Below are 13,613 nucleotides of genomic sequence, written 5' to 3' on the forward strand. Positions count from 1 at the left end.
TGAAATTGTTGGCCCGGCGTTCGACTGTCACGCAGCCCTGAATGCTGATGGCACTCGTGGCGGTGTCCTGCTTTGTTGGAAATCATATCTCTTCACGGCTTCAGCAATCACAACGAGAACTTTCTCCATTACAGCGACTTTTACTTCGATCGGAGCTAACTGCCCGTGGTCATTATCTGCTGTCTATGGGCCTCACGACTATGGCGGAAATAGAACTTCCTGAATGAGCTCGCAGATATCCATAGCGGCATGACTGGGCCTTGGGTTGTTATTGGAGACTTCAACATGATTGTAGACCCGACAAACAAAAACAACGATCGCGTATGCCAACGATGGATGAACAAGTTCCGTTGCTACCTCAATAGGTCTAGCCTACATGAGGTGTCGCTGATCGATAGAAAATATACATGGAGCAATGAGCAAGCTTCCCCTACCCTTGTGCGTCTTGATCGGGCGTTCTCCAACGTAGACTGGGAACTTATGTTCCCGGCGGCCAAGCTACTGCCTCAATCATCGTCTATCTCGGATCACTGTCCTTTGCTCCTGCGCAATGACGTGATCATGAAAACAAACAAGCGGTTTAGATACGAATCATACTGGGAGCTCATCGATGGTTATATGGAGCGGGTCAATCAATCCTGGATGGCGTCGGTTAGCGCGAGATGTCCGCTAAACATGCTGAGTATGAAACTTTGGCGGCTCAGTAGAGACCTGCGGAAGTGGAGCAAATCCAAGGTAGGCGACATAAAGCAGCAAATGGCCATTGTCAATGAGATGACGCTGCAGTTGGACGCTACACAAGACCATAGGAGCCTATCGGCTGAGGAGAGTGGCCTGCGTTCAAAACTGAAAACAAGATCGTTGGGGCTGGCTGTGCTGTTCAAAGTTAAGATGCGTCAGCGAAGCAGGGTGCTCTGGTTGAGGGCTGGGGATGCCAACACGAGGTTTTTTCAAAGGAAAGCAAACGCTAGGTACAATCGCATCATGATCCATGTCCTGCATGGCCCAGATGGGATGGTTTCTAACAGTTCGGAAATGACAGTGCTAGCCAGAAAACATTTTTTCAGCATATTCGGCCAGTCTACCAGCACACCAGCAGTTTTAAACTGGAATGAGCTAGACCTAAATTGGGTCGATCTGTCCGACATCGATGGTGAATTCACTCTTGAGGAGATCAAACTAGCAATTGATGAAATGCATGCGGACAAGGCTCCGGGGCCGGACGGGTTCCCTGCGGGTTTCTATAAACGATGATGGGAGACTGTCAAGCTGGACGTGCTAGTAGCTATCAATCAATTGCATCGGCTCGACAATAGGGGGATGGGCCAAGTTAATAGAGCGCTCATTGTGCTCATCCCAAAAAAGCAGGGCGCGGACAGCCTATCGGACTTCCGTCCAATATCTCTGGTGCACAGCATTATCAAGATTTTCACTAAACTTCTAGCGCGACGCTTGACCCCAAAACTTGCTGATTTGATAGATCACTGCCAGAGTGCTTTCATCAAGAACCGCAGCATCCAGGAGAACTATGTCTATGTGCAGAACACAGCTAGATATTTGCATAAGTCAAAGAAGCCGTCTATTCTGTTGAAGCTTGATATTGCGAAGGCCTTCGACTCTCTCTCTCTTGGGAGTACATTCTGGACATGCTTCGTGCGCGTGGTTTCAGCCAGCGTTGGCGCGACTGGATCGCAATGCTTTTGAGATCCTCCTCTTCACGAGTGCTCATTAATGGCCAACAGTCCGAGCACATAATTCACAGGAAAGGCCTGAGGCAAGGAGACCCAATTTCGCCTTTTCTGTTTATACTGGCTATGGATCCTCTTCAACGCATGATGAGCCTGGCTACGGAAGAGAAAGTCCTCTCGAGGCTACCAGGGAGAAGGAGCCTCATGTGTTGCTCCTTCTACGCGGACGATGTTGTGATGTTCATCAACCCGATTGAGCGAAATGCGCGCATGGTTAAGCTACTGCTAGACAGTTTCGCATCCATCTCCGGGCTTTGCATGAACGCTTCCAAGAGTATGGCCTTGCCAATCCGCTGTGCAAATTTTAGTCTGTCGGAAATTCTTGCCCCTCTAGGAATTCCTGTCAAGCAGTTTCCAACAACATATCTGGGAATGCCTCTATCCCTAAGATGCCTGACTAAGGTGGACCTAGAGCCCTTAGTTCTCAAATTTGGGAGCAGATTGTCTGGTTGGAAGGGGGGATTAATGGCAAAAAGCGGAAGACTAGTGCTACTTAAGTGCAATCTAGCAGCTCTTGCGGTCTATCTAATGTCTGTGCATTGCATACCGGCGGGGGTACTGCAACAAATTACAAAACTTTGTCGTGCATGGCTGTGGAATGGAGAGAGTGGCTGCAATGAAGGTCAATGCAGGGTGGCTTGGAGCATTGTTTGCAGGCCAAAAAGCCTTGGTGGACTTGGAGTTCTTGATTTTCGTAAATTTGGAATTGCGTTAAGGCTTAGATGGTTGTGGCTCGCTTGGAAAGACGACCAGAGGCCATGGGCGCAAGGGCCGCTGCCTTGGAGTACCAAGGAAAAGGAGCTCTTCTCCATGGCAACCAGAATTAGCTTGGGAGATGGCGCTAAAGCCAGTTTTTGGAATGATGCTTGGCTGCAGGGGCAATGCCCGAAGCTCGTTGCGCCAGCCCTATACAACATATCAATGCGCAAAAACAGATCGGTGAAGGAGGCACTAGCGCATGACACATGGCTTATGGACCTTCGAAGTGGACTAACAGAACAAATGACAGACGAGCTCACAAACCTGGCTGCCCTGTTGGATGATGTACAGTTGCAACCTGACCAACATGACAATATTGTATGGCGATTCTCGCAGAAAGGAAGCTACTTAGCCAGATCTACATACATACTACAATTTGAGGGGGCAATCAAGTTTGTTTGCCATCATCTGATCTGGGGCGCCTGGTCTACTGGTAAATGCAGGTTCTTCGTCTGGACTGCTATCTTGAGCAAAATACTTACTGCTGATGTCCTGCTACGGCGGGAGTGGCCGAACAATTACTTTTGCCCGTTGTGTATGAGGAATCTGGAAACCACCTATCATCTTCTGGTGGACTGCCCATGGTCCAGATTGGTTTGGGATGCCATTGCAACAATGACTAAATTGCCTTCTCTGGAATTGGCAACATGGAACGACTCATCCGACCTCAAAACCTGGATGAATATGAGATTCAGGCTAGCTCAGGCAGTCAATAGGAAGAAAGTCCTAACAGTGATGCATTTGGTTCTCTGAGAGATTTGGCTGGAGAGGAACCGTCGCATCTTTAGCCTCGACAGTCGGCAGATTAATGTTTTCCTAAAGAAGGTAGTCGATGAAATTCATCACTGGAATATGGCAGGTGCAGGAATCCCATTTGACCGGGCTGAGATGGAGGTGTCTCCACACCTTTTTCTATTTTTCTTTCCTTGTTTTTCTTCTTCTTTTAATCTGGGTGGGCGCTTGCTGCTCCCTTCGGAATAACTTTGTATGTCTTACTTTCTCCCCTGATCAATTAATTCGGCAATCCATTGCCGACATTCCAAAAAAAAAAAGCTACACTAGCCATTTGTGCTACAGTCAATGAAGGATCTCTCCACCAGTCCATCACGTCCCAGCCCGGGGCCTGGCGCCGCCCCTTATAGTGTCAAATGATTTTGAAATATCCAAGAAGAAGAATTAGGTAATTAAATGAGTCATGCAAGCAAATAGTGGTTTGGAAACCTTGGGCACTTTCAAAATACTTCCTCTATCCTAAAATATAGTGCATATTACATTTTTTTATCCAAACTTTGTTTAGAGAAAAATTTATCAACATCTAGAATACCAAATAAATATCATTAGATTCAGATGGAATATATTTTCACATCATATATATTTGGTATAGTACATACAGTTAGTTTTCTCTACGAAGTGGGTCAAATTTTGTTAAACTTGACTTCTGTGAAAATCAATTGATTGTGAATGTGGATCATCTTGACCTATACAAGCTAGAATCAGAGGAAAATAGTACATGCTCTACACATGTCGGTGCACTCTTTAGTATATGGATCGCATCCAAATCAATGGCTTCCATCCAAGCTCATTTGAAGGGTCTCAATCTGTCACTCAATGGTTGACATGCACCATTAACGATAGGCCTATGCATGGAAAGTGATCCTCTCTTATCATGTGTGTCTTCCCGAAAATGTCTGTCTCTGGGTAATTTGAAGTGAATGGCTCCATGTAGCCTAGGGTCCATTTCACTTTATTGGTGCCCTAGCCCCTTTTTGTTCTATCAAAAAACCCAACAAAGCACCCCACAAAAAAAAGCCTACCCGACTAATTGGGCATTGCACTGAATGTTATAAAAACTAGACGATACCCTGTGTGTAGCCGTAAAATTGAAAATCTATTTTCTAGAATACAAATTCCGTTCTTGTGATTTAAACATATGCCATAAATTCTTGCATAAGCAAACAAAAATCTTAACACGAAAAGGCTGCATGTTAAAATTAAATGCAATATGATTTAAAACCCACTTAAAATGCACTAATGCATGTTGCATGGTATATATATTCTCATGTCTAAACCGAATGGATGCTAATTTTGATGATGTGGAAGCACGGATGCTCGAAAAAATAGCTATTTAATGACTTGTAGGTGGGATCTGCCTATACAAGATACTTCCTCCGCTGCATACTATAAAAGCGTTTTCTACGCTATACTAGAGCCGAAAATGCTCTTATATTATAGGACAGTGGGATACACTTAACATTGCAATGGAAAAAAGTACTGGCCATTGCACTGAAGAAAAAAGCCGGCTACTACACTGGGAATATGTACAGCAAAGGAAAAAAGTTTTTGGCTAAAAGGTGAATAAATATGTGGTACCGGGTAATGATGGTTGGTAAAAAAATCATATAGCACATGAAAGATAAGACTGTTTGGACCAACGAGATGATGAATCTTTTCTGTTTGGACCATTTGGATTTTGGAGGAAAGGAAAGCAGGAGTGAGTGAAGTAACATGCTCATCCTCAATTTATGATGGAGTGGGGATAAAACTGAAAAGCAGCAAAGCATGTTTGTCCCACGCTGTTTCCTTCTTTACTGGGTGCACCTGAATCAGCGGGTTTGAATTCATCAACTTGCTATTTATGTATCTTTTCGTTTTCCCTCCTTACTAATAATGAACTTCTTTTTCTCTTCCAATTTACTACTATCATTTTTGCGCTTCCCTTCCAGCTGTTACAATCTCTCGTTATCAACTACTTCCTTCGTTAGTCTTTCTAGAGGTTCCACTAATGGACTACATACGAATGTATATAGACATACTTTAGAGTGTAGATTCACTTATTTTGCTTCGCATGTAGACCCCTAGTGAAATCTCTTAAAAGACTTGTATTTAGAAGCGGAGGAAGTACAACAAAAGTTCACTCGTTCTGCACAGTTGGATGGTTTTCCATGACACCAACCTTGCATAGTTCTTCTTCGGAGCTCTTCTTCAAAGTCAGAGTTGCGTCATCCTCGAGACGGGTAACTGAGTTTTGAGAGGAGCCTTTTTCTGTTTCTGCACAACCCAAAGTCAGAATCGCTTGCTCGAAGATTAAGGAGGGTGACGCCGTCTATTATGGAGAAGTGATGATGATGACGTCAATGTGCGATCTTGATGACCCCCTCTATGTTATGATTTGTATGGGGGTATTGCATGGTTGTCCCTCAGCGGTTTGTGACGGTTCTCACCCTATTTTTCGTTTATTAACGAAGCAACTATCTTTTGTCTCCGTTTTAAAAAAGAGTCTACTCTTTTCAAGAGAGAGGAAAGGCCACAATACTGGCATGCTTGGATCTGATGGACAACATAATCATGTTCATGAGACTCTTCTTATGTAAAGATCTGCCCTCTGTTTACTGTTTTCACGAGGGTAAATGCTACAATAGTGGCATACCTGCATCTGACGGAGGAGAAGATAATCATGTTCATAAGACTCTTTTCATGTAATAAGATCTGACCCCCTTTTGCACTATATTCTTCCTTTTACATGAAAGGACGTAGCCCTATGTTGTTGCAAAAGCCAAAAGAAGGCTTGCTGGCCACCAAACAGTGCTTCATAGATGCCATTAATCCACACTAAAGATGGAGCCTTTAATCGTAGGCTAAAGATGAAGTTTCATAGGCCAATGGGGCCTTTAATCACACTATTCCGCTTTACAAAATAAAGGATCCAAAAGGATCCTTTAATCACCTTGTGAATCTTTTACTAGTCAGTTTTGCCAGCACAGGTGCACAACCCATAAAAGAATCTGTAGATGCCAAAAGCTTCATTTCCAATGCTACTTGAGGATCTCCTTTATTTATCAGTTTTGCTAGCACAAGTGCACAACTCATGATCCATGGAAGAATCTTTAAAAATCAAAAAAGTTTTAATCCCCATGCTGCATCCACAAAAAGGAAAGGGCAGTACTCCCAACGGTTGGAAGCATGTTGATTTGATTCGAAAATATACATTAGGCCAACAGACATGCAAGGCACGGATCAACAAACTAGTGATGGACAGTCAAGAAGGCAGCAGGGGACCTTTGACCATAAACAAGAAAAGGTGGTAAAAGGTGCTGCTGCACTGATAAGAAAAAGGCACGGGACTGCAAAACAAACATTCATAAATATCAATGGGCACTCGAAGTTTGCACAATCCAAAACCCCCAGGCGATGCCAAAAGGGATCGCCCACAGTGTTCCCCGCACACCCAACCACACCAGGAGCAACTCATTGCATATTACATAAGTACAGAATTCTCTAACACTCGCAGAACCACAATACAACCGGGAGAACCAAACAGAGCTCAAAGTTGAATAGGCTTGATCTTAAAGTGGAGGTTGATAAGTGAAAACACGAAACATTTAAGGTCCTGCAAACAAAAAACATCCACAAATGTTAGGGGTAGTTTTCGGTTACAGGTATACAGAATTGCGAAAGAAAACAAAATAATAGCAACCCTCAGAACAGCTTAAACCAATTAGTCAATTTGCCTTGGTGGAGTAAAGAGCAGCTAATTACGCAGTTTTGTGCCCCACTTTGAAGCTTTTTAACTATAATGCACATGCCACTAACAGTTCCTTAATATGCCTAGGAAATTATTAACACATGGTCGCCCATTACAGTTGTCCACTAAGCAAACCTAACAGACTGAGGATATGATGATAAATCTATGGTACAAAAGAGTTAAGATATTTTCATTAGGTGGAAGAACCAATTTAAGAATGTCATCAGAAATAAGGCAAAATAACATGTTATCTTTTTCCACTAACACACCCCATCACATCAAAGGTTTTCAGTTTTTCCATATGGTATCATACTGTCAACATGAGATACAACAATCACCTAATTTATTAAACGACAGGTCCCCAAAAATAGTAAAATAGAGCATGCAACAAACAATAAATTTTATCCTGTTATTTTTTTAGAGGGATTAGACTTAGTAGAATTAAAACCGAGTACATGAGGTGTGGTTTCAGTACTACTAGGCACGAGGAGGAGGAGGAGGAGGTTAGCCTTGATGGGCAGGTGGTGCCTCAAATGGATACCTTTCAATATTTGGGGTCAATGCTGCAGAAGGATGGGGATATCAATAAAGATGTGAACCATCGAATTAAAGCCGGATGGATGAAGTGGCGCCAAGCTTCTGGCATTCTCTGTGACAAGAGAGTGCCACAAAAGCTAAAAGGAAAGTTCTATAGGACGGCGGTTCAACCCGCAATGTTGTATGGCGTTGAGTGTTGGCCGACAAAAAAGGTGACATGTGCAGCAGTTAGGTGTGACGGAGATGCGCATGTTGAGATGGACGTGTGGTCACGCAAGGAAGGACCGAGTCCGAAATGATGATATACGAGAATATGAGATAGAGTCGGGGTAGCACCGATTGAAGAGAAGCTTGTCCAACCTCGTCTGAGATGGTTTGGGCATATTCAGCGCAGACCTCCAGAAGCTCCGATGCATAGCGGACGGCTAAAGCGTGCTGATAATGTCAAGAGAGGCCGGAGGAAACCAAACTTGACATGGGAGGAGTTCGTAAAGAAAGATTTCAAGGACTGGAGTATCACAAAAGAACTAGCCATGGATAGGGGTGCGTGGAAGCTTGCTATCATATGGGTTTCACCTCTAGCCTACCCCAACTTGTTTGGGACTAAAGGCTTTGTTGTTGATATTTTTTTGAGAGAAGCCTCTCAGCCCAAATTTATAGAGAAGGCAAATGTGCTGAGGCTACCAGTTTAGACATGAAGCACAGAAAACAAAAGAAATTAGCATCATAGCTAGTTATTAAAACCCATACTGGGCAACAGATAGGAAAGCGAGCTTCAGAGCACGTAGCTAACGGCCAGAGATGACTACCTAACCGACAGCAGCCTCGAACAGTTTTGTTAACCCTATTATGAACTCAGTCAAGTATATTATAAGGTGTAAACTGTACAGAACTTGCAAAATCTCTAAGGAGACCTGATGCATCCATTGATGTATAGCAATATAATGTTTTTCGTATTTACATCTATAATATTCTGTCTGGTAGGAACTCTAAACTGATCATGTTCAAAACGGCTATTGGTGTTAGTAACAACTCAAAACCAATGTCTCCATCTTTGTTTCACACTGTGCACACATAGTTTTCAAGATCTTAGGTAGTGAAAGTGGGAGATATATTACAAATGTATTGATGTTGATTAACAGAGAAACCAAAAAAGCCAACAAAGATGCATGTTCTTCACAGTAAATAAGAAACAATACCATGGAATATGCTAGGTAAAACAGCTGGCCCATTAAATTCTACTCCCTCCGTCCCAAAATAAGTGTCTCAAGTTTGTACTAGCTTTAGTACAAAGTTATACTAAACTTAAGACACTTATTTTGGGACGGAGGGAGTATAAGGAAAGCACACTGTTCCAGTTCTATTAATTGCAAAATTCAAACCGGCATTAAACAACAAAGCGTTTTTTATTATCTACTGTAATGGGGGGGGGGGGGGGGGGCTGTTCTACATCTGTGCTTCATATGTTTAACTGTTCCCAAATAACTGACACGGTGACAGCCTCGCACAGGCACAGTTTTTTCTAAGGTGCTAACATAGACAAAAGAAGTATATGACTATACGCAGGAAGAGATGACATTTCCTCAGTGCTGGTGTAGACAACTAAGTATAAGGTCATCCAAAACAGAAATCATTAACTGTCACTGTCACAGACTACTGGGTTGTATGGTATCCAGAAACAATATGATATTACGGGGGAACAGTCCACTCTTGTTTCTTTTCTTGTTCATTTCGCTTTTTGCGTTTCCATATAATTCAGTTTTTTCTTCCTTGCACAACATCCCTACAGGTACAGGTTATGTCGAGTAGAGTGAAAGGTTCAGAAACAGAACAGATGTTGGTTGATATTGAACTCTTGAAATCATGTTATATTTCTGACCTTTTAGTTCGAGTCTTTAGCTTGGTCACTTGTAAACACTACAGACCAAAGGGGGGACGTGATATGGTATGTATTATTTCGCTTCCTTTAGATGTCAGGTCTGCTAGGTTCTTATGGGGTATAAAGCAATGATCGATGGTATTAGCACGTTTTGTAAGAAATTGGTTTTCACTTGGTTAATAGAGGATGATGAAGAAAGAAAATGATCTGACATCTTGTCAACCATTGACTCGTCATTTATCTCAAAATCATGAAGACGTGGCTATAACAATCTCATTAAGTTCCATTAAATTGGGTATATATTACAAACGAGTCTAGCTCAAGGAATACTCACCCCAACTCAAATTGATGGGCAAAGTCTTCCCAGTTTGTACCAAGCATGGATACTCCTAGAGAAACATTTGAGTTTCTACCACAAAGGACTCTAGATATGCGACCAAGTGAGTAAGAGTAATGTTCAGTTAAGCTATGTTCCAATAGCAAGCTCACACCTAAGACATGACCCAAATGTATGCAGGACAGCACGCAAGTAAGCAATGGTGATTGGGAAAGAATGAGGATGGAATTACCTGGACGAGGTAGTAGAAGATGCGGAGGCCCTCCGGGTCCTTGCTGGTCTGGACGTCAACGAGGGAGCCGATCTTGGAGGTGGTGAAGGAGATGTGCTCGTTGCCCATGACAATCTCGAGCTCCTGCCTGCCGACGCGGTCGGGCTCCGGCCAGTTGCTGTCGTCCTCCTTCATTATCTGCAAGTCCCAGCAGAGATTCGCCCATCACCGTCGGCACAAAACCCTAACCCTAGGTTCCCGTTCGTGACTAGAAAAAAGGAGGGGCGCGGGGCACAAACAAACCTCCGAGTCCTGGATGATCCTCCTCGCCTCGCGGAGCACGGAGGGGGAGACGAAGACCTCCTTGCGGATCATGGTGTCGTTCTTGTAGTTGGAGTTGTTGGCGTAGCGGAGCTTGCCGTCGGGGCGGAACTCGAACTCGAGGAACTCGTGGCCGAACTTGCCCTTGTGCCCCACGTAGTACCGTAGGTAGAACTCAGCCCCGCCTGCCTCGTCGCCGGCTCCGTTGCCCGCGCCGCCGACCGCCGCCATGGTTTTCTCTCTCTTCGTGGGGGGCGGAGAGGTTGCAGCGCCGCTATGTTCGTGCTCGGCACTTCGTCTGACCCTCGAGACGTTTACTGGACCTCCCCTTTCTGTTTACTTTTCAATCTTTGGGCCGCCGTCACCAATATTGGACCAATGGACGGCCTGCACTAGGAGTGGCTGCACCACGTCGCTTTGGGAAACCCTATTTACCGCTCGTTGCGTCAAATAGACAGGCAAACACACAGGAGCGCGACAAACTGGGCCGGCCCATCTCCCTCTGCAGGCAGTTCCGGTTTCTGCTTCATTTTTTTTGTCTTTTTTTTTTGTTTCGTTTTTTTCTTTTTTCGTTTATCTGCTTCTGTTTCTTTTTTTCCTTTTTCTACGGTTATTTTTTCAACGTAAGTTCATGTTTTAAAAAAATCTTGAAATTCAGAAAATGTTCTTGATTTTATAAAAATGTTCTAAATTTTGAATATTTGCCGCTTTTCAAAAACATTCGTAGCTGCAAAAAATGTTCGGGATTTTAGAAAAATGTCCGACATTTTCAAAAACTGTTTGCATTTTTAAAAAATGTTCTTTTTTTCAAAAAATGTTATTGTTTCCTTTTTAATTTTTTTCCTTCACTTTTGTTCCTTTTTCCTCTTCCTATTTTTCTGTTTGACATTTTATAAAAAAATTGTATTTCAAAAAATGTTCTTGTATTTATAGTTTATATTTAAATGTCCATGCTTCAAAAAATGTTCCTGCTTTCAAAATGTGTTCATCTTTTGAAAAATGTTTGTTTTTCAAAAATTGTTTTCGTATTCAGAAAACTGCATAATTTTTCAAAAAATGTTCCTTTTTCATAATTTTTTCACAAGTTTTTAAAAAAGTTCTTCTTTTCACATTTTAATATGTTGAGTATATTGATTATTAGAAAATATGAGATAGACTAGGACTTGTTCTACCTTGCCGACCGCTTGCCTCAGATCGGCTGCATCGGGCTGGATCCCGGATCCGGCTGCCTCGGGCCGGCTGTCGGCTACTCGACCGCCGTCACCCCGCCTTCACCGAGCGAAGTCCCCGAGCTCACGCGCGATCGGATTGATCACCCGCCTGAGAGCGATCCGCGTCATCTACGCCGTGCGATCGATCTGGCCCGTCGGTTGCGCACGCCCCCGCGGGTCCCGTAAAGACCGTCCCGAGTAAAGCGCGCCCCTCCACCGCTCGAGCATCGGGCTGCCGCTGCGCTGCCCCATCGGGCCGCGGCACCGTTGCCCCCGTGGTTCTCCCCTTGGCTGCATCGCCGCACACTACCGTTACGCCGTCCCATCGGGTCGTCGTGTTGCGGCACGCGGTCTACGCCGCTGCCCCGAGGTCTTCCCGCCGTTGCCCCGACCCGCGAGATGCCGCTTCATCGCCCCTTTGGGTCGTATCAATGCGACGCACGGTCCACTCCGCCGTCCCCGCGCGTCAACTATGCGACGCGCCGTCTCCTTTGGCACGGGAACGCCATCGTCCACGTCGGTTTTCGTCACGTTGTCGGGTTCTTCCTCGCCCATATTATATATGCCCATGAAGCTCAGGCAATACAATAACCATTCCACCAATCTCTCTATTCTCCCGTTCAATGTAATAAAAAATGTTCCTATTTTACGAAAAATGTTTCTCTTTTTGCAAATTTGTTCACAAATTGAAAACTTGTTCGAATTTTTTTCGTCAATTCTAAAATTATTCATGATTTGAAAATGTTTGGGGAGTTTAAAAAATATTCTTCATTTTCTAAAAAACATTTTCCATTTCAAAAAATGTACGTAAGTTCAAAAAATGTTCCTGTTTTAAAAAGTGTACATAAGTTCAAAAAATGTTCCCTTTTCAAAAATTGTTCATAAATTTCAAAAAATGTTCTTTCTTACAAAAAAAGTTCTATGTTTGTAAAATGCTCCTGTTTTCAAATTTGTTTATAGACTAAGAAATTGTTTATGTTTTAAAAAAAATGTGTATTTAAAAAATTGTTCGCTTTCCTTATTTGTTCACGTTTTTTTTAAACTGTTCTCGGTTTCAAAACTTGTTCTCAAAGTTAAAAACTTGCTCTTTCAAATTTGTTTGCGGTTTTTCAAAAATGTTCTCCTTTTCAAAAAATTGTGCTCAAGATTTAAGAAATGTTCGTGTATTTATAAAACTGTTCGCGCTTCCAAATTTGTTCACGTTTTTTAAAAATTGTGCTCGGTTTCAAAATTTGTTCTCGAAATGCAAAAAATGTTCGTGCTTCGAAAATTTGTTTGCGCTTTCAAATTTGTTCGGGGTTTTTCAAAATTGTTCTCCTTTTCAATTTTTTGTTCTTAAGATTCAAAAAATGTTCGTGCTTTAAAAAATTGTTAGCGCTTCCAAATTTGTTCACTTTTTTTTAAAATTGTACTCAGTTTCAAAATTTGTTCTCAACATTTCAAAAATGTTCGTGCTTCAAAAATTTGTCCGCGCATTCAAATTTGTTCGGGGTTTTTCAAAATTGTTCTCCTTTTCTCAAGATTTAAAAAATGTTCGTGCTTTAAAAAACTGTGCACACTTACAAATTTGTTCACATTTTTTTAAAATTGTTCTCGGTTTCAAAATTGTTCTCAAAATTCAAAAAATGTTCATGCTTAAATAATTTCTTCGCGCTTTCATATTTGTTCAGGGTTTTTCGAAATTGTTCTCTTTTCAAAATTTTGTTCTCAAGATTTAAAAAATGTTCGTGCTTTAACAAATTGTTCACGTTTCCTAAAAAAATCACATTTTTTCTAAATTGTTATTCAAATTCGAAAAATGTTAGCTCCCCGTCCCTTTCACTGCCCCTTTTCCTTTGTTTGTGATTCGTTTGATCAAAAATAAAATAAAATGTGATTCCGTTTGATCAAAAATAAAATAAAGTGTGACTCCGTTTTATCCTATCACAAGAATGTTCACACATGCGAGTTCACAGGGATCAATAGAGTTGAATTTCTACACTTGTACTAGTCCTAAAAACTGCGCATTTCGTCAATCTCACTTTTGAACATTAGACTGCAAACATGAAAGCCTATTAAACATGAAGAAGGAGCAACATGGCCTCCAAA

At 42.5% G+C, this 13,613-nt stretch overlaps 1 protein-coding gene across 1 annotated transcript; it reads right to left on the reverse strand.

The window, feature by feature from the left end:
• Positions 1–6,629: 6,629 nt before the first annotated feature.
• Positions 6,630–10,620, reverse strand: LOC123410409 (protein mago nashi homolog 2). Its single transcript, XM_045103349.1, has 3 exons — positions 10,297–10,620; positions 10,015–10,191; positions 6,630–6,894 (listed from the first exon to the last, which is right to left on the reverse strand). Exons 1-3 carry the CDS (start codon positions 10,543–10,545, stop codon positions 6,829–6,831), a joined length of 492 nt encoding a protein of 163 aa, XP_044959284.1. The 5' UTR covers positions 10,546–10,620; the 3' UTR covers positions 6,630–6,828.
• Positions 10,621–13,613: the final 2,993 nt, after the last annotated feature.

This window comes from Hordeum vulgare, chromosome 7H, assembly GCF_904849725.1.
Source record: "Hordeum vulgare subsp. vulgare chromosome 7H, MorexV3_pseudomolecules_assembly, whole genome shotgun sequence".
NCBI classification, from domain to species: Eukaryota; Viridiplantae; Streptophyta; class Magnoliopsida; order Poales; family Poaceae; genus Hordeum; species Hordeum vulgare.

Bases quoted from the DNA above. Each gene is read 5' to 3' on its own strand.
- LOC123410409 (XM_045103349.1), bottom strand. From the start codon at position 10,545: ATGGCGGCGGTCGGCGGCGCGGGCAACGGAGCCGGCGACGAGGCAGGC. The intron at 10,192-10,296 runs GTTTGTTTGTGC...TGGGACTTGCAG, and splicing joins GGATCATCCAGGACTCGGAG to ATAATGAAGGAGGACGACAG. The intron at 6,895-10,014 runs GTAATTCCATCC...TTTTGTTTGCAG, and splicing joins TCTTCTACTACCTCGTCCAG to GACCTTAAATGTTTCGTGTT.